Here is a 22,493-nt window from a genome sequence, read left to right as displayed (position 1 = left end):
GAAGAAATAACATAAAAAATGTGGTGCACACTGAATAACGCGCGTAGCGGGTTATTTAACAGTGTGCACCACAATTTTTTTGTTATTTCGAATAGACAGAACAAATATTACAGTCATTTCTTATAATTTAATTTTAAATTCCATTTTAAACCGTAGAAAACCATGAAAAAACGTTGATGACGTCACGGTCACATGACTAAATAATGTCTATGGGCTGATAACAAAATAATGTCAGCCAATCAGAAGACACGTTACATCCAAAATTAAATTATTTGAACATGTAGCAGGTTTAAACTATTTTCTTTCAGACCTCAAGCAATAACTTGTTACTTTAGATACTTAACTTTTTTTAAACTAATTTCTGCATATTTTATATAATCACGAAAAAAAAATAACCCCTCCACTATAATTTCAACATTTACTGTAACAGTATTGTAAAAAAGAAAAATCAACATATATTCAATTGTATATCTTACATTAATAAGAAATGAAATTTTACCTTAAAGATTTGTCTCCTTGTAAGTTTCCAAATACAGCAGGATTCTTTGTATTCACTAAAACATATAGGTTAGACTTTAGTTAAAACTGGTAAAAGCGTACATGTTATAATATTCTAATTAATTTCTAATAACTAAAAGTTGTAGCAGAGACAGGGGACAGTCATCATCAAATGTGGTTGACCAATGTTAAACATAACTGGCTATTCCATTGAAATCTGTAGCTTGTACATATATGAGGGACTTTTTTTCTTTTTCTCATTAAGTTTGAGGATCAAAATGTCTTATACACATATGAAATATGCATAATACAGTCAATTTCATGCACAACATAAGAAACTGGATGCCTCTTACTTGTATTTGAGACTTCCATTTCTATCAACTGCTTTTCACATAAATTTGTTACAATTCCTAATATTGTTTATATAATTATTTCTTTCATTTTTTTTCTCATGTGATATATAATAACATCTGTTTAATATGGTTTAACACATACTAGCTTCCTTCTTCCCATTTCTTAAATCAAGATATTTAATGTTATCTGATACTATGTACCCTTGACCTTTAAACAGGTGTTAATTTCTACAATATTTTGTAAAGAAATACCCAAAACGTACTGAACATCAATAAAAGTAAGTACTTTTGGAATTGAATATTCAATTTGCTATATCTTTAAAGCTAGAAAAGGGACAAATTGATTTTTTACATCTAGAGATTTTTAAAGAAGTCTAAAAAATTTCAAAGAAAATTCTCAAAATACTAATTTTTGTTTACCCTCAGACTTTTTATTTTGTTTCATTGAAGTCATAAAAAAAGAACAAACAACAATTGATTAAAAGTTTCTACATTAAACACACATGGCAAATAATGTTTGATCTCTTGTTGTTTTTTTTCTTCAATTCAAAACTTATTTACTGAGAAACTCTGCTGCAAGATTGGAAATTTTCTCCAATCATATATACCTAAAGAATAATTGCAAGCATTTGTTCCATTTTCTAATTTCAAATTGAAGTAGAGTGAAAACATAAAAACAATAGAAAATGATATGGTATGTTTCTTGAATTGCTGAGTATAGCAATTTACAGTACAACCTGTAGAATTCGAAGCAAACCTGCATTAAATTTCTGTATGAACTTATATTTTGCTCACTTATCAGGACATGTAATAAATATTTTAATTTCACCTGTTTGAAAAAACAACCACTTGTATAGTGCTAAAAGTGTTCTTTAAAAAATATGTTGCCAGGTTTAAAAAAAAAAGTGAAATATTGATTTCCACCTTAGCTATACTTCTACCCCCTCCCCCTTTCTAGAAAATTTAAGGGTTGCTCTGTTGGCTTGTTTTGTTGTTGAGATAAACCTTGCATATTCTTTTATTCACAATAGTAATAGTAGTTTTATTGCAGCAGATTTTAACAGTAATTATCCATTCATTTATAAAAAAAATGTTATCATCATTAACAAATAATGTTCATCTTTACTTAACAATATTTCTGATTTTCAAATTGGGAAGCTTTACAATTATGAGAAACTTTGATTTTCATTATCAGATTTAATAAATGCAATTTTCACAATGCATCTTACCATATTTAGCCTGGTCTAATCTTTTCCTCCTGATACATAAACAGGTAACCAGTATAATCACCATGACAACAAGTACAGCTCCCGCTATTATACCACCAAAAACTGCTGGTGATAAAACAGAGTTGACTCCCTTTGATTGAGATAGGCTAATTGTTGTGGCCTCTGTGGACATTTCCTCCTTGGTTGTTGTTTCAATAGGCAAAGGTGGCAAAGTGGCTAGAAATAAAATTCAACAATAAAGAACAAATTGTGATTCATAAAGGTTTTTTTAGGGTTATTTTTTTTTTTGGGGGGGGGGGGGGCATTAAGTATATCCTTACTGTGTATGAGAATATATAAGTATAATATAAGTATGAGAACGGACCAATTGAATATTTTCATTTTCAGTATACTATAAATCGATACATTTTATAAATTATAAGAATATTAAAAGATTGATTTATGAAACAGAATGCTTCTTATACAATGTTAAATTTTTTTTTTCTATAACAGTCTTAAAAAAGTGTTTACCCTTACAGATTTGATTATAGCCTACTGGGTTTTTCTCTTTGTGGAAGGTTGTAGGGTTGCCTGCAATTGCTAACATCCACTTTATTTGAACTTTGGAGGATAGTTGTCTCATTGACAATCATGCTTTTATAGTATTGTGACAGGGGAAATAACTCTAGAAACTTTTAAAGAGAACTACCTGTTGATGCTGTGTAATAAAACTGGTCTCCTACACCGACACCATTTACTGCCACAATAGTAATCCTAAATACATGGCTAGGTGATAGATTCTGTAATATCACTGTAGTCAAATCTGTTTCTATTCTTTTGACTACTTCTGTAAAAAATAAAATCTCATGGAATAAAAAAAAAGCCAAATTTCGTTATGAAATAATGAAATATAATTGGCGGAAAATTCGGAGGAAAAAAATGAATTGAGAGAGGAAACCAGTTAAATGAATAATGTTCTTGCCACATAAACACATAAGATGACAAGATAAACAGGAAGTTATTAAAATATATATAAAAAAAAAAACTCTATACAGACTTATATGCTGTAAAATAAAAAACTATATCAGAAACTATCCTAAAGAAGATGTTAGTTTTAAAACAATCACTCAATGAGAGTAAAACCAATGCAGCCAATTTAGTAATAAAAAGGAAAATGCTGTGAAAAAATTGTTCATGCAATAGAAGTATTTTTAGTGGTACTATATGAAAAATTAAGTACATGAAGATAACATGAAGTAACTTGTCTGAAAAAGCAGGACACTATCAGTTTAGATAAATAAACTTTGGTATTATATACCAGGTAGCTGTTAGAAGTATAGCTGTCAATACAAACATGACTGGTCCCATAATGTGACAAGAATGTGTCCATAGTACATGGATGCCCCACTCACACGAGCATTTTCTATGTTCAGTGGACCGTGAAATTTGGGTCAAAACTCTAATTTTGGCATTAAAATTTGAAAGAGCATATCATAGGAAACATGTGTACTAAGTTTCAAGTCGATTAGACTTCAATTTAACTTCATCAAAAACTACCTTGACCAAAAACTTTAACCTGAAGCAGGATAGAAAAACATAATGCCCATAAATAGGGCATAAAGAAGGTGATCATAGGTAGCCTATTCAGCAATATTATCATAAGAAATTTTCTGGTTATTTTACAGTATTGGCTTGAGTGTTGTTATGGAAAAAGTTATCTGGAGGCTATGTTACTTGCACATTTTCTGTGAGTGGTTGGCATTAAATGTATATAGCAGAATATTCTATAAGTGGCTGGCTTTGAATAGTGTCAATTCTGAAATCATAACATGTATTTATTATTGAGATTTTGAGGATTGGACAATAATGAGAGTTAATTCATGTTATTTCAGGAAAAGCTGCATACATATATATGAGGGGGGATAGGACCTTTATCGGGACTCTGGGATCAGGTGTTTTTAAGCTCGGGATTTCGGAATTGAACCTTTCGGGATCCATGAATTCTTTTTTGCGAATTTCGGGACCTCGCGATTTTGTGTTTTTAAGCCCGGGATTTCGGGATTTCGTTTTTTCAAGCCCGGGATTTCGGGATCAGGATCCCTCCTATCCCCCCTCGTATATGTGTATCAGATACCAGAATGAGAGCTCTTATAATTGCGATAATAACCAAGTTGCATTTTTCACATTAATTTCTGAATTTAAAGTGCTTGCCTTCAACAACCCCGATGTTTTTTTCTCAAACAATTTTTACTAGAAATCAATACATTGGCATACAATTTCAAGATATATTTATTATGTATATAGGGTACATACTAGACTAGGTAATTAATCCTTTATCATAAATCATGAAACGTAATCTATATACAAACAAGTCTCCAGTTTATTTACATACAATTTTTATTCACAGTCAGTAATATCTCCTCTATATAGATTATACTAGGGTTATTAAAACACATAAAGTACTCCCCTCTTGACATCATACTATAGTCACTTCTTAGTCAAATATAATTTCTAGTACAATTCAACTGTACTTTGGTACTTTTAATTATAACAGGACCTTAAAGTTTTTAGATAGGAACTTTAGTCATCAATCTGACGGACATATGACAACCCATGGTTTTTCATATTTTGGTCACTACATTTTTTCATGATTTTGTGGTAACATTTTTCCTTATATATATTTAATATACAAATATATATGTATAAACTTAACAGAAATACTTACTGAATAGCTGTAGGTTTAAAAATCAAAATTTTATTGATTAATATGAAGGACAAATAATGATTGACATCTATATTTTAATTTTTTTTGTTACTGCACGTTTTTTTATGTTTTTGTGGTGACAGTTTTATTAATTTTATCCAATATGTATACAAAAATAACAGAAATCACTCACTGAATACGTTTGTTTTTTAATGTTTGTAGTCTAAAATTGAGAATGGAAATGGGGAATGTGCCAAAGAGACAACAACCTGACCATAGAAAAAAACAACAGCAGAAGGTCACCAACAGGTCTTCAATGTAGGGAGAAATTCCTGCACCCGGAGGCGTCCTTCAGCTGGCCCCTAAACAAATATATACTAGTTCAGTGATAATGAACGCCATACTAATTTCCAAATTGTACACAAGAAACTAAAATTAAAATAATACAAGACTAACAAAGGCCAGAGGCTCCTGACTTGGGACAGGCGCAAAAAATGTGGCGGGGTTAAACATGTTTGTGAGATCTCAACCCTCCTCCTATACCTCTAGCCAATGTAGAAAAGTAAACACATAACAATACGCCCATTAAAATTCAGTCCAAGAGATGTCCGAGTCTGATGTCAGAAGATGTAACCAAAGAAAATAAACAAAATGACAATAATACATAAATAACAACAGACTACTAGCAGTTAACTGACATGCCAGCTCCAGACTTCAATTAAACTGAGTCTAGTCAGAAGACAGACATTGAAAGCAGTAAAATGATGAGATACTAACCTATACCGAATATAAGATGAAACTTTGCTGGCTGAGTGGGCCCTTAAATATCAATTTCCGTGTTCTTGGTTTTTTTTTCATTTAAATAATTGTAGGCACCCAGAAATGTTGCTCACCATAAGTAAAGGCCCTTTTATTGTGATCAAAATTACACTTAGTAAGTATTATCTATAAAATCTATCTTTCTTAAGAAAGTAATTCTAATATCACACTTTCGGATAGTAATTCACAAATGGGTTTAAACATCCAATTAAGGTGATTGATTTCCACCTGTTTAATATGATTTACATTCTTTAAAGCAATTCTAAATTCTATTTTCAGGTCAATATAATTGATAATTATGTAATTAATATCACGATCTGTGTTAGGAGTGGTTTTATCTAATTTTCTGACATAATCTACTATTGTATAGATAGGCGCTTAGGACAGTCTGATGTTATTCTATACATAACATCCCACTGCATTTATTTGCACATGTCCTAATTAGTCAGGAACCTTCCGCATTTTCACAAAAAATCTTAAGAGTAAAAATACTATATCTAGTAAGTCATACGCATTTCAGTATAACTTAGGATCAATTTTTAGGGGGCCCTATATGGCTTGCTGTTCTGTGTAATCCAAGGCTCTGTGTCGAAGGCTGTACTTTGACCTATAATGGTTTACTTTTATACAAATTTCAACTTGGGTGGAAAGTTGTTTATTTGGCACGCCTACCACATCTTTTAATATCTATATAAGGTCTATCCTAACCTGACTGGTAAAATTTTACTTCCAATTTGCAAATTAATTTATGAAATTGTCAATATACAGGATAATTACAATGTATGACCACATACATTAACTGAATCCAGATATTTTTCTGAAAAATATAATTTTGTACTTATAATCAATAATGATTGATTGTAATTAAATATTTTGTAACTGCATTAAGGACAGGGTATTGAGTACTTATTGTTTAATAATTTACTGTACTTGATTGCTAATTGTTTAAAGTGAAATGCAGCGACTATATATATATATATAATACTACTTGTAAAGTTGTGATGAGAACAATTAACAATAATTCTATTTACGAAAAAGTGGGTGGATCAAGAAAAGGGCAGATAATTTTAATACCAGTCAAGGGTAGGGAATCAAAAACACAAAACGAGTCTGAATAAGATGTTAAGATATAAATTATGAGAAAAATAAGAAAGATACAACCATGTATGTATTTGCCTCTCATTAATTAGATATCAAATTATAAAAAATATCAATAATGGTGCAACAAGTTCAACCCATTGAATATCAAAATGTCATCCTCTTTTGAATATTTTTTTCATGAAATATATATACATTAGCCTATTGAATTTATAAATAAAATTACCTTCAAATTTTACATCCCATATGAAACATAATCCTTAACTTTCTGATAGGAAATATACTATGTATGGTCAATCAGTCAGATTACTATATACATAGTTAAAAACTAATTATATTTCACATATAATCATAATTCCAAGATAGATATTTATAAAACTTCACAATATAATCATCAAATAAGATTTATTCACCTATTATATAAACAAATCTCAAATGTCAGAGATCTATTTCAATCTTTATCAATACCTTTAATTAGATATCATTTTACCTGTATAATTTAAACAGGTGTGTAAGTTTAGCTGTAGGCCAGTTAAAGTTAAAATGCAGATTACTGAATAATTATGACTGATGAAGATGATATACATCAAGATTTATTTTCACATCTTTTATTTCATTGTACATGTAATTAGAGATATTTCATACATGAGACTGGAAACTCCACTTATGGCCATCTAATCTTTTGAAATATCATATAGCTCTAGTCTTATTATAATAGTACTTTTTAACTTATTGACATACATTTTCTCTTTTAATTTTTTTCTGGTTTTTTTTTCTGTTTTTTTTTATTTTGCATTTTATGGTTTAAAGGTTTGAATAAACAGCTGCGACATGAGCGCATGATACACCCGACGTCTTGTGTGGAAGTTTTATGCAATAATCATAAATAGTTTCTGAGAAAGTTTTAAGCAATAACCATATATTGTTTTGAGACACGGCGGGACATGTGAAACCCCCAACCCTGGTTTTTTTTTACAAAAAACTAAATATCACTAAAATAAAATTTTGAATCAAAACCAAAAAGTATACAGATCTTTAGATTAATATAACAAAGAAGTGTGTAAAGTTTTAAGCAATAATCATAAATTATTTTTGAGATACGGCGCAACATGTAAAAAAACCCTCCCCTGTTTAACAAAATACTCAATAACTCCAAAATAAAGTTTTAAATCATCACCTAAAAGTATACAGATCTTTAGATTAATATAACAAAGAAGTGAGTAAAGTTTTATGCAATAATCATAAATTGTTTTTGAGATACGGCACAACATGTAAAAAAAAACCTCCCCCTTTTTTACAAAATACTCAATGACTCAAAAATGAAATTTTGAATCATCACCAAAAAGTATACAGATCTTTAGATTAATATAAAAAAGACATGTGTAAAGTTTTAAGCAATAATCATAAATCGTTTTTGAGATATGGTGCGACATGTAAAAAAACCCTCCCCCTTTTTTACAAAATACTCAATAACTCAAAAATAAAATTTTGAATCATCACCAAATGTATACAGATATTAAGATTAATATAACTAACAAGTGTTTAAAGTTTTAAGCCATAATCAAGAATCGTTTTTGAGATACGGTGCGACATGTGAAAAAAACACCCCCCTGTTTTAGTTACAAAGTGCCGTAACTCAAAAAGTTTTAATCTTATTTTCACCAAAAAGTATACAGATCATTTGACCATCATAATAAACAACTATGTTAAGTTTCATGAAATTTGGATAAGTCGTTCTCAAGTTACAGTGCGACATGTTTACGCCGGACAGACGGACAGACACCGGACATTTGTATACCATAATACGTCCCTTCAAAATTTTGACGGGCGTATAAAAAGGTATCTATTAGAATAAAGATTTAAAAAGAATATAGATGAACAATTGACATGATAACAAGAAAAAGTTTAAAGTCACAGAAATAGGGTGGTGTTGGTATGGCTGATTTTTATTTATATAATCACTTTCAAACTTTTAAACCCAGAGTCCAAATATCATTCTTCAGTGCATAATTTCGTTTTTTTCCCAACCCCAAAACAAGAGAAACTAAAGTAATATCATCTTGAAACAATATGTTTTGGACACACAGATAGAAGGATAGAAAGACAGAGTCACAATTATAATATAAGCTCTGGAAATATTTTTTCAAGAGAATACAAACGTTACAAAGCAGCTGGACACATATTTTCTAATTAACTAGTTTTTCTTATATCAATTTGAAAAACAGTAGCCAAACCAGACAATGAATCAGATTTCCATTTAACCTGAAGCTGCCTTCAAAGAAAATGTTTGCTCAAGTTAAAGATTTATCACCAATGAAAAAAGAATCCTTAAAGGTCTTATGTTTATATTAAGACCTAAATTAAAATCATACCTCCCAATGTTTAGTCCATAAAATTGAAGTCGATAAATTTTTTATAACCCCCAACATTAGTCCATATTATCGTAATTTGATAAATTTTTTATACTCCCCAACATAAGTCTGTATAATCATAAGTTGGTAATTTTTTTTACCCCCCAACAATAGTCTATATAATCATAAGTTGGTAAATTTTTATAGCCCCCAACATAAGCCTATATATAATCGTAAGTTGATAAATTTTTATATCCACAAATTTGTGAAGACTGACTTAGTATATACTCCCCAAAATAAGTCCATACAATCATTATTTAAGTTGATAAATTTTTATAGCTACAAATTTGTTAAGACTGACTATACTCCCTAAAATAAGTCCATACAATCATTATTTAAGTTGATAAATTTTTATAATTACAAATTTGTTAAGACTGACTATATACTTTGGCCGTGAACCAACTATCCTGACAGTATGATTACTTATAAAACAAATTGATGTTCAAATCCTCAGGAAAATCATTCATGTCTGACACATCCTATACACATCCTCAAGTGCAAAGTCAACACATTATACACCATTTGTATTTTATGTTCTTCAATTACTTTCTTTTAAGTTTTTTTTCCAGTCAATTTAATGTTTTCAATTTCTATTAAATCTAAAAGTTTTACCTCTGGCAACGGAATAATTTTAATCAAAATTTTAAAATTTGTCTTCAAGTTTGAAAATGATTTTTCTTACTTTTTGGAAAGAATAATTATTATTTAAAGGTTAATGCTAAACACATGTTCTTTTTGATCATTTTTACATTTGTTATATAACATGTTTATCAAAAAACTTCTCATCTGATCAATTAGATATGACACAAGTTTTATGACATAAAATACATTATTTTTGTATTAACAAGTTGTATTTCTGTCCTGCAATAAATAAGACAAACTATAAAAGAAGAATATTTCTGAAGAAATGAATGAAAATGGGAGGGACAGAAAGATGGAATAATGGAAAGATAGAGAGGCAAAAGGATGAATGAATGGTCAAGGGTAACACTTAATGTCACCATTGCCTTTAGCAAGGGGTAAATGAGGTCAAGGACAGACACACCATACAATCAATTTATGCATTAGCTATAGTTGACCACTTGCTTAAACAAATTTAACCATGAAAACTTAACATTGACAAATGAACCATGAAAATGAGGTCAAGGTCTCACATACTAAATAAAGTTATGCTATTAAAAAATGTAATAATAATCAGAGAAATTATCTTTTCAAATTTTTTTTTTAAATTATTCACTGAATCCTGTAAATGAGGTCAAGGACAATGGACATATGACAGACAGAAACTTCATAACATAAGACATCTATGTACAAAGTATGCAGTAACCTTCTAAAATATTATGCCTTCTAAAATAAAAAGCTTCAAAGTAGTTAGTTACTGCCCCAGTAGCCACCCCTGGATCACTTATACATATCTCGAGCTTCAGAGGTAGACTCGACAAAAATCAATGTAAGGGCAATAATTTTTATACGGAGTCCACTGATAGTTTCAGCTATGGATACATATTTGTAGATCTTGCCTTGCAGATCAGGTTTGCTGCTTATAGTTTTCTTTCATACATTAATTTCGGCAAAAATTATCTTAAAGGGCAATTACTCCTAAAGAATGTTGACACACTATTTTGGTCATGTTGATATATTTGTAGATGTTGTCCTTCTGATCATTTGTGATATTTTAAGTTTCTATCTATCTTAAAAGTTTTCAAGAAAATAGGCAAAAACTAATCCAAATTGTAAAAATTGTTAATGGCAATAACTTCTATAAGGAGCCAACTGACAATTTTTGCTGTTTTAAGTTCTTTTATTTTGTGATAAATTTTCAGTCAAATTCAGGATGATAGGCAAAACTAAAGAAAAAAAATGGGTAAAAGTCGTTAAGGGCTATAAAAAAGATGTCATGACAGTTTTGATTTACTGTGGGTTCATTATTATTCGTAGGATACTACTTTTCGTGGATTTTGTGGGTAGAGGTAAACCATGAAATTAAATGTTCAACAAATGACAGATTTTCTATGGTCTTGTATGCAGACCTCAATAAAACTACGAAATAAAATATCCACGAACATACATGTTTTCCTTTATACACAAAAATTGGTACCCACGAAAATAAATGAATCCACAGTACATAAAAAGACAGAAAGTAGATTTCAACCTTCTGAACAATTAAGTTGTGCTATATTTTCTCTATCCACAGTGCTTAAACGGCTGTGCAAGGCCGTAGCTAGGCATCTTATGTTAGTGAGGCAAAATAATTGAGCCGAGCGAAGCGAGGCGAAATTTTTTTTTGGAGGGTATGACATGAATGGTGCAAAATCCTGCATTCTAGGCATTTTTAGGGAGTTTGATAATGTTTTGAATTTGGACACTTTTTATATAAATTTTTCATATTTTGAGACTTTTACTTACACCAAATTTTGAACAACTTTATTTAAATTTATGATATGTAAGATAATCATCCAAATATCACTGATTTGAGTCTGCTGCCAGAACATAGAACAAACATCGATTCAGTAGAGTTTGCCAAATTTTTCTATTGCCGGTTCAGTCAAATCGTTTCAGAATCATAATTTGGTCTGCTGATATCCTTATCGCGCTGAACATGGAGCATGGCAAGACCACACAATCTCTCGCCACTCATGCATGCTTTTTTCCAAGTTTCCAGTCGTTTCAGGGCAGTCTGCGTTTCTAAAGGTAGCACATTATCATCAACACAATGATCAATGTCTTCTTCCAATTCCTTTTCCATCAGCAATTCATTAGCAGCATCGGTAGTAACAGTTTTGTTTGCAAAAAAGAATTAAGCTTTCATGTAAGCACCATCATACAGTCGCAGTAACAAAATATTAAACTCGCTTTTATGCTGACAAAGAGTAGACAAACTAGGGATAGAATGACATAAGATACAGGTATATGATTCTATCTATAGGGTAAGTATATCTGATATGGTTACAGGGGAAATTGGAATGGAGTTTTTGACGTTTACATGTAGGTCCGTAATTTCCAATTATTTCTGGAAATAGTTGGTGGTATTTTAGTTCCAGAATCTATAAATTTAGGGGTTGGGGGTGTCCGATTCCGAAACCCCGAATATAAAGAAACGAAATTCTGTAGTCCCGAATATATAAGTAAAGACGAAATCCTGGGTTAAAGGTTCTACCATTCCTCAATAATATCAAATTGAAATATGGGACATTCTTTCAATATATTTAAGGTTAAAGAAACATGGATAAAAACTAATCCATGCATGTTTCATATTATTTATATTTTATTTATCTGTAAAGAGAAAGATTAAAGTTCGTGAAATGAATACGCAGACAGGACTGCCCCTTTGCGATGCTCAGTACTTGATTTGTCAAAAGTTGTTGAAACGGAGAAATGAATACGCAGACAGGACAGTAACTTAAGTTACCCACAGCCCAACATGGAGTCGCCTGGCGTCGGTAAGAAAGTTTACTCCTTTATAAAAACAAAACCACGAATACATGTACAACATAAATGTTCAGTAATTAAAAAGTTATATCAATCTTTTAGGGACACTCCGCAATGTAAAACGTGATTAAATAATACAAAATAAACTATTACAGCATGATTTTCAAAAACACTTATGATGTCCGTAACTTTAAAACAACTTGTCCGTAACTTTTTTCATTATACCAATAGGGATGTCCGTAACTTCAGCATGATGTCCGTAACTTTTACATGATGTCCGTAACTTTTGCATGATGTCCGTAACTTTCGATATTCGTGTAATGATTTTTAATAGAAATGATATATAACAATAAATACTGAACTCTTAGGAATATTTAAAACCGAAAGTCCTATATCAAATGGCAAAGCCAAAAAGTTCAAATTAACACACCAAACGAATAATAACAACGGTCATATTCCTTACTTGGTATTGGCATTTTCTTATGTAGAAAATGGTACGTACGGCGAAATTTATCTTACATTCTTCTGGCTTAATAGATTGTTCACTACTGAGTCCTTCGTCTTTCTACCCGAGATATCTTGCTTTTTAGTATTATACCCAGCTAATAAAGTCGACTCTTTTTTCAGATTACATGTGTTATTATTCTCCCTGCCATTATACGTCTAGTGACATACATGCTATACTCCATCATTCTATCAAGCAACACAATAGGTCTTCAAACTTTAGTATAAGGAAACAAGTTTTGGACGAAATATCAGGACATGCAGCTTACAAATCCCACCATTTCCCACTACAGATATCACAAATTGCAGAACAAATTAATAAAGGCATTAAACCAAACATAAATAGTGAAAATATGAAAATCACCTTTAAGAGAACAAGTTCAGTTGTCAATCCTGAGCCGAAATACAAAGATGAATCTGTCCAGACCCCTGAAGAAGATATTTATGCTTTGTTACCCGATGTAATTGAATCCCTGAAGTCAATGAATCGTCTTGAAGATTTTAAATCTACATTAATTGCAATAGTAAATGGACACCTGTTCAACAATATAGCTTTCCATTTACTCTTAGATGTTGGCAATTTCTTTTCACAGTCCACAATACACAACACTAGATATAGTGAAGAGACCATACTATTTTGGCTTACAATTCAAAAATTATTCAAAGGAAAGGGTATAAATTTTTTCCGCGGCTACAAAGGCCAAGGACTCAGCAGTGAACAATCCATAAAGCCAGAAGAATGCAAGATAAATTTCGCCGTACCGTCAGATCCCGTTTTATGTAAGCACTCTGCAAAGTACACTTTGGATGCTGCTAAACCAGGTTTACTGGATTTATCTTTAAATATCGTATCCAAAAAATTAAAAGGGAAAGATGTAAAGCTATCAATAGATGGTAAGAAACTAGCAAGTGGCTTTGGTAAGCTTGGTGATGAGGATCTCGGTGGGCATGAAACTGCACCAACATTACAAGAACGTCAGGTTCGTCTAGATGCAGAACGCAAGGAGTTTGATACAAAGAAGGAAATTGTAAAGAAAGCTACTTCCGACGGTAAAAGTAGAATGGACGACTTCGATGCAGTAGATAAAATTACTATAAAAAACGCCTTTTTAGTGTCGATAACTAATTTGAGTAGAAGGGTGAAAGAACTTCGAGAACTTATAGTTAAACGGAAGCTAATGGTTCTTAACTTAATGAAGCAGGTTACTGGTGACTGGAAGACAAGTAAGGTGGCACCAGCAATTAGTTTTTCTCAGACCAAAATTATACAATCACAGGCAGCAATTGAAGAGTTATTGGACTGCATAGATAAAATTGGTTTCACTGTCGCTTGTTTGAACGGAACGGAAAAAAACTATGTACTTGGAAACAAAACAACTATTCACCTAGATCAGCAATCTAATTATATTTGCTTAAGAAATCTTACTGATGTATCACTGGAAGAGAATGAACACGATGCAACGATAACAAAACAAAGGAGCGATGAATGGTTTAGATTAAGGGAAAAGAGTCGTCTTACAGGAAGTACGTTTTATAAAGGTCTAGGCTTAGGAAAACTTAAAGACCAACAAACACATTATGACAAGGTTTACAGAGGGAAAGAACCAGAAATATCAAAGGATTTACAAGATTTGTTTGACTATGGCACAGAACAAGAAATAAACGCACTTGGAACCCTTTTGGGTAAAATAATGCCAGTTTATTTTCCAAATCTAACATATAAAGAAGACGGATGCGAGGTTATAAGTTTGAACGATTCATATGCTATTATAAGTGGAGACGGAAGTGGTATTGATCAGAACCATTCAAATAAGGTTGCGTTTGAATTTAAATGTCCAAAACCTGGTAAACAACGAACAACAGACGTACACTGCACCGTACCAAAGTACTATAGCGCTCAGGTGCTGAGTCAGATGTTTGCCAAAAAATCCAATTCATTTACGTACATAAGCTTTAGCCCAGATAGTACTGTATTTATAGATGGAAAGATGGATTTTGATCTTTGGGGGGACTTATGGAAGATGGCCGAGGAAATATACACAAAAGACGCAAAGAGACCAACAAAACGTCATGAAAAAAGATCAGAAACGCTTCAAAAGGTAAACGAGTTTGTAAATTCTTGTCATTTTGTAGCCGAGTTTCCTTCTCTCAGGAGTTTACCGTGTAATTGTCCACCAGCATTTTCGAAGACAGATGTTTTTAAATCTCACAGAAGTAAAGAATCTGACAGGGATATTTCGAAGCTCCCACTTCAAGAGATGTCAATTATTCTTGAAAAATGTTGCAGCGCATTAGATCAAGCTTACAATATTCTAAGAAAACCAGCCAAAGAAGTTTTATTAACCGTTCTTTCAGATCTTGAGAGAAACGCAACTATTGACAATACTTTTGCGCATGCCTTACCGATACAGTATGGGTTAAGTGGTTTCAGCCTGACAATGCTATCAGTTCGCAACATTTTAAAAGATGCTGTTTCAGCTTGCACAGAAAAGGAGTTGAATGTTAAGGCCATTGCTTTTGACGGACAATTTTTAGAAATATCTGTCGAGGATGACAAAGGAATACCCCTTACTGTATTGAGATTTATGAAGAAATTTTGGGAAAAGGTTCAGCACATCGACAAAGTTGATAAAGTGTCCCATTTAATTGGATTAAACAACTTAAATGCCATACAAAGTCACCAAGATTTGACGGAGAACTTCGATATTCAAGGTAACAACATTGGTCTGAAATTATACCATAAGGTAGTTGCCTCTGGTATCAACATTACCAAAGCCCTAGACAGAAAGACTCGTCAAAACGAGCGTGCACAAGAGGATAAGGAATTAGAATCTACAATTGACAATGAAATGTACCTTTTGCAGTATCTTCCTACAGAGATCGTCACTGAAATGGACGAAGATGCAATTCATATGTTACGAGAAGCAGGTAAAGCAATGACTGAAAATACCCAATTAAATGACCCGTTAACTGATGTTCAAGATTTTAAGCCTCAACAAATTGACTTCGAAGCCGCTCTTATTGCTTTAATTGCATCAAAAAATCCTGAAACAGATTCTACTTGGGAATCATGCAGTTTAGACAATTTTAAGGACAGTTTTGCAACTGCTATCAAAATAAATCAGACTTTTAAAGTTGAAGAGTTGAAAGTTATTTTAAGTCTAACCTGTTCACCAAAAAAACTACAATGGTATGTTGAAAGCAAAGCTTGTGAATCTAGTATCCAGTATTTATGGGGACGAATCAACGATAGCAATTGGTGGAAAGAAACCAAAATCTTTGAAGAATATAGTCTCAGCTCACATCAGAAAATGGCCTATCGATGCAATCAATGTTGCATTCGCACAATCAACGTTTGAAGACGCTTTCAGTGAATGGGATTCGAGTAACCCTTTTCAAGGAATTTGGACAATAAAAACGGAATCTGGAAAAATGTATAAAATACAGCAGTGGTATGCACAACCATCAATGATAAATGACCGATATATTCAACCAATCATTGATCCTCATCACTTGTTCGTCAATAATCGGGCGAGATGTTGTTCCAAGGGTTTGACTGATATGGCTATTCACCCAGAGGCCTGGTGGAGAGTTGCCCAAAATGAAAAAGAAAATAAAACAGGATTGTCATGGGAAATTGCTAAGGAACTACGTGATCGACAAAGAAACTCATTTGCTCAAACAACATTCAGTGAAAGCGTTCAACGAGAAATGGAAATTAATGGGGATTTTGAAGAAGCAAGGTGGTGCAAATTATTAAGACATTGGTATCATGCAATAGACAACGCCTCAGTTTCTTTGGATACTAGGATTGAATGGTTACTTGACATGAGACAGTATCTGTTGCCTAATCTTAAAGTTGGACACTTCCCTCCACCCGGCTCATATATTGCTAGCTTACCGATTGCGCAATTTGAAGGTATTCTTTCCAATATAGACCGTTGTTTACAGCTTTACAGCATGACAAAGAATGGAACATATAATCAGAGGTCAATATCAAGCTTGGATTCAGAAACTTTCTTTTCAGCTTTTCAGGTTAGTTATTTCCATCCACAATTCAAAATATATCGTGTTATGACATATTTCATAATTCCAAGAAGTATTTTTCCAAAGTCTTCAATAGCTATCAAAGGTACCAGCATTATAATTTAATACGCCTGACACGTATCAGTTAAGCATATTCAATAATTAATATGTCACTAGCAAACATATCAAGGTTATACGATAAAGATAAATGCCTAATGAGTCAAAAATGCGTACAATATGCATAGAACAAACAATTCAAGGAACATAAACGATAAAAAAGAATTAAGAGTGTGTAGTTCCTGTCTTTCGGTTACATATATTATGATATAATATAATTTAACATACAAAATTACAAGTTATCAAAAGTTAACAACTACAAAAATATGTTCATGCTTTTTTCATAGGACTATGACCCGAAAGGAACTGGAGTTCTAAGACCAGATGACATTCCTACAGCTTTGGGATCTGCCGTGTGCTTGTTTAGACAAAGGCTCGATGCTAATAGGTTAGGTAAGAAAAATTCCCTTGCATACACATTTGTATGACCTATTGTTATTACTTAGCGCCCGTCTTTCCATAGACTCTTCCTCTAAAACCACTAAGTCTTGAGACTTACTCAATTAGTTACTTTATAGACTCTATTTGGATGTTATGCTTACTGGGCGCTCCATATGTCCTTTATTGGAATTATCTCCCTTTGTTATAGATTCCGTTCATTGTCGGACATTAACTGAAATCGAAATCCTGAGCCAACCACGGCGTAAGTTGAAATCTTTGAATATATCTCAACATTTACCTTATTGTTATCAATCAGCACACAAGATATGACTTTGTTTGTTTACCTGTTTTCAGTTTTTTTTGTTCAGGCGTATCATCAAAGAATATATGAGCGTTGACCCACAGCGCAAAGAATATTTATCAGAACGATTACAATATCATACATTAAGACATTCTATTAATTCATTGTTGAACTTTAATTAGTCATTTTAAAGGTTAATTGTAATTTCTATAAATAACCTCGCCCATGAAAAATTTAAAGTATGGAAAGCCATTTGTGCCATAATTTTTTTTAGCATACGTAATTTTCAGGGATTTGCAATCGTACTAAATAAATTGCATTTTTTTCTAGAAAATTTGTCATGAAAACATCACGGAAGGTTCGTGTATACCAAGAGCATTGCTTGAGTTATATTAGAACAGACAGTTTTGAAGATCAATCTGAATCACTGGTTGAAACAAACTGTATAGAATTAAGGTAAGTGTACCACCTAAGTATAGTCAGTTGGGCATAAGTGGTAAGTTTTTCGACAATATACTAAGAATTTTTCGCAATAGGTCCTTCATGTCTTCTTCCAAATGCAGTTGTGAAGTCCAAGTATATGATCTTGCTGCAACTTTTTAAGAAGGTGAACAATGATAAAAGTATCTTAATTTGTGGCGGAGTCATTTCAGTGGTATCTTAATTATAATTAACATAATATTAATATTTAACTTGCATTGAGGTGACACATTCTCTGTTTAAAAAATCTAACTGCATTTTTTTAGATGAAGAACAGAAATAAAATAAGTGGCCTGTTACATACATGCTTAGTTTTTGTGTTGGGTCATGCTCTCATGTTCTTTTTTACATATTATCTAAAACTTAAAAGGATATGATATATATTCATATTTCAATTTAATTTGTATACTTTTATATAGGTTATATATATTCACATTTAATTTTCATTTGTATCCTTTTATATAGGTCTCATCCTTTTGATATGCCAGCCCGTAAAACAAAAACACCAAAAAGAAAGAGTGGAACCATATCTTCATTTGGAGAACCAAGCAAAGGTGCTGAGGGGTGCCGATCTTATCATAAATCAAATGAGGAAAAAATTTTGCCACATAGGAGATACGGACTAATGGACAACGAAATTGACCTTTTATCCCAATAAATAAAATGCAGATTTCTGGTTTTGTTAGATAGTTTTATTGTATTTTAATATAACAATAATTATTGATGTTTTATTCTCATGTGTCTATTAAAATTTGATCTGTACTTAAAAGAGACAGTGCATAGCTCACACACTTTCCTCTTGCCACTGTGCACGACATCCATATGTCTCCTCACGGACTTTTGATATGCAAATGTTTGAGTGCATTTTTCACAGGAAAAAACATTCTCACCATGCTGTGCCGTGATATGGTTCTCCAGGTCCTTTTTGTGAACATATTCTTTTTTACAGTCTTTACATTTAAACTGCTTTTCCTGAAATAATAATAATAAAAAAGAATAATTGTCATGTGAAGTATCCTCTAAAAGATGTTGTCCCATATGATTTAGTTTTAGTGAAGACAATGGCTTTAAGATAACAGGTCGAATTAATGAACAAGTTAATGTTTTAGTTTTATAAATGTAAGAGTTACAAAGTAGACTAAGTGCTTGCTATGTATTGTGCTGTTGCTCAATGTTGAAGACCATCTGCCGCCTCCTGAATGAATCCCTTTTTTCATTGGGATTTTTTCTCATGGATGCATAAAAGGTAATAAATAGTACATAATATATTAACCTGGCAATGTTGTAGGATGTGCGACTTAAATAATGTTTTGGACATGAACCCTTTGTTACACTGCCCACATGTATAACGTTGTTGTTGTCCGTGTTCCCTCTGTCTGTGCTCCCTGAAACCAGGCATTGACCTGAAGGTCTTGCCACAATCATCACACACTGAAAGATTAAAATAAAATGATTATTACATTCGAAAATAAAATGTTCAATGAAAAATAGATAATAAACAGTTTTTTCTAGTTAGTAGATTGCTTTTTTTTTTAACCTTTACACATAATAGTGATACAAATGAAAGTAGGAGTGATCTATTTCATAGAACTTCCAGATTTGTACATAAAACACAATCATTTATGTGAACATACTTCCTTTATATATGGTTTGGGCAAAACACACACAGGCTGGTGACACTTTTTGTTTATTACTGCATGGTTGAAAAATGAATATACACGTAGAAAGTGTTCTCAGTTGTCTATTTCAGCCATTTCAATAATAGCTTCTTTTTGAAAACTGACAGTAAAATTTTTATGGCTAGCTTACATTTCTATTATTTGAATGAACAGAATATATACCTTTTAAATCTTGGATAATTTTTCCTTCATGGTTAGGTGTACTGTTTTCAGTTGGTGAAAAAACCAGTACTGACCCATCTAAGGCTGAAATATCATTCCCTGAAACATAATCAATACTCAATATGTTTTACAAAGTTAGCAAAAGTTATAAAACGTACCATATAATAATTTTTATATTAAATAAAACGTTCAGATGAAATCTTTAACACAATTAGAAACTCGTTATTTTTTCTATATGAAAAGATAAACCATTGTGCTTGTTCCAACAAAATTGACCAAACATCTGTAAGTTTAAATGTGTTAGTCCAAAATTATTAATAAAATCAAACATCACATTCTTTAAAAATCTAACTTAAATTTCAAGTACAGACAGTGGCAGAGACAGACGAGGAGTCCTTGGTATTGTCCCCTTTTTTGTGTTGCAATTTGTAGTTAAAGATACAAGTGATACTGATTAAAAAGAAGTTGGACTGTTTTAACTAATACGCAAAACTGTAACAAGTATTATGTTTCTTTGTCTATTGGGCCAAAATTTCCCTTTTACTGGGTATTTTTCATTAAGATTTAAACAGTAACTGCATATATATATATATAATATTTTGTAGGCAAATTTACTGTTCAAGCGGCTATTTATAAAATTGGGAAAATACTTCTTGTGATTTTATCTTTAGAAATTTCACACACAAACAGAAATGTTGCCGTCTCTAGCACAATTCTGCACTTTTGAAAAATTACAATGGAATCTACTATGCGCCCACTGAGTGCAATTGGAAAGTTTAATAACAAGAAACAAACGATAAACTTGTATACATACCAGTAATACTATTCAGTGAAACATCCTTTAAAATTTGCACATTTTAAATTACAGTAAATATTATTTTTTTTATATAACATAAGTTTCAGAAGTAACCTGATAACAAAGATTAGTTGTATAACGAATTTTGTAACAAAAATAGATTATTTTTTTGATAAAATAAATGTATTCAATTATTTCTTTGCCTTTTCACTAACTAATCAATAAACTACTTTCGAGTTATGTCCTTCACCGGAAAAGTTCGTCAGTTATGTTCGCCTTTATGGCGTCATTAACTACGATAGATAGGATCGCCGATATGATTTTCACTAAAGACCAAGTTTTTGACGGAACTGCAACGAACTCGAAAGTAATCTATTAATTTTACATAGAAATCTAAGCGGAATGCTGTTTATCGTTTCCATAAAACCAGAAAGACTTGAGGGTAGTTTCTATAACACTGAATATTGGACTGTTTATTGGTGTACTGTATAGAATACTCATATATCAACATATCTATTAAACATCTGAATGTTAAAAGGGAGTTTGGTTTGCTAAATGTACTTACCACTACAATAGTATCAGTAGAATCTACTGCTGATTCTTCAGTCGGTAATACCTGCGTCTCTTGATCCATTGTATTGGCGGAAGATGAAAATCGGGAATAATTTCAAAAAAGATCACGGTAAATCCGTGAAACTCTGGTCTGTTTTTTTCATAATTTAGTTCTTTTTTTCTTGATTAGTTTGAAGTATATCGTAGTTATATAAGTTTATGTAATAATTAAGGGGTTTTAAAGTGTTTATTATCCTTTAATTATTGAAATTGTCAGTCTACAATTTTGAAAAAAAAAGTTACCCACATCCGAAAATAAAGTTACGGACAGTCTGATTAGTTTGAAATAAAAAGTTACGGACATATTTTGCATTTTTAAAAGTTGGCCTTGTGCTAAAGTGAACTCAAAATTAACAAATTTATGGTTATGGTAAGTAATTTCTTTATTCAATAATCCTATAAATATTTACATTGAGCATGAAAAACGTCGCAAAAAGTATATTTTGTATCAATTACATATCAACTGTTTGAGAGTCCGACATCTTGGGCTGTGGGTAACTTAAGTTACCCACAGCCGTTTAAGCACAGTGTCTATCTATAGAAGTTTTCAAGATATTAGACAAAACATGCATTTTACCTATGTTTTATAAGGTAAAAATTTCTCAATAGACGAATCATTAAAGTTATATTAACTTGAGACTTACCATTCCCAGACACAGTATCTTCAGTTGTTGGTCTAAATACCAGAATATTGGATGTTAAGTGGTCTGCTCCTATACCTTCATCCTGATACTGGATTACATAGTGCTGAATAAAACCATTTGGTTTTTGTGGGGGTGACCAGGTTAAGGTGATGCTTGTAGGTGTGGCTTGGTGATTGACATTTCCAACTGTCCCAGGTGCTAAGTTGCAAAGTAAAGATTCATAAGTATATATTCCAACATCTTATATTTTGTACATAAGAGTATTTCAGTT

General features: G+C 31.8%; 2 protein-coding genes across 2 annotated transcripts in view; both read right to left on the bottom strand.

Annotated features, from left to right (window-relative positions):
- The window catches only part of LOC139512362 (contactin-4-like), an 81,650-nt gene that overhangs the window by 6,513 nt on the left and 52,644 nt on the right, over positions 1 to 22,493 (bottom strand). The window contains exons 25-28 of the mRNA XM_071299940.1: positions 22,223 to 22,420; positions 2,769 to 2,906; positions 2,081 to 2,296; positions 500 to 554 (exon numbers count right to left, since the gene is read on the bottom strand). Of these exons, the coding sequence (XP_071156041.1) occupies positions 500 to 554; positions 2,081 to 2,296; positions 2,769 to 2,906; positions 22,223 to 22,420 (607 nt within the window). The remainder of the gene's footprint in view (positions 1 to 499; positions 555 to 2,080; positions 2,297 to 2,768; positions 2,907 to 22,222; positions 22,421 to 22,493) is intronic.
- LOC139512363 (gastrula zinc finger protein XlCGF7.1-like) lies at positions 18,973 to 21,011 on the bottom strand. Its single transcript, XM_071299941.1, has 4 exons — positions 20,985 to 21,011; positions 20,171 to 20,269; positions 19,603 to 19,760; positions 18,973 to 19,301 (listed from the first exon to the last, which is right to left on the bottom strand). The coding sequence occupies exons 3-4, from the start codon at positions 19,726 to 19,728 to the stop codon at positions 19,047 to 19,049; spliced, it is 381 nt and encodes a 126-aa protein (XP_071156042.1). The 5' UTR covers positions 19,729 to 19,760; positions 20,171 to 20,269; positions 20,985 to 21,011; the 3' UTR covers positions 18,973 to 19,046.

Source organism: Mytilus edulis, chromosome 2 (assembly GCF_963676685.1).
Source record: "Mytilus edulis chromosome 2, xbMytEdul2.2, whole genome shotgun sequence".
Classification (NCBI taxonomy): domain Eukaryota; kingdom Metazoa; phylum Mollusca; class Bivalvia; order Mytilida; family Mytilidae; genus Mytilus; species Mytilus edulis.
The sequence above is the reverse complement of the archived record's forward strand: the minus strand, read 5'-3'. Positions and strand labels throughout refer to the sequence as shown.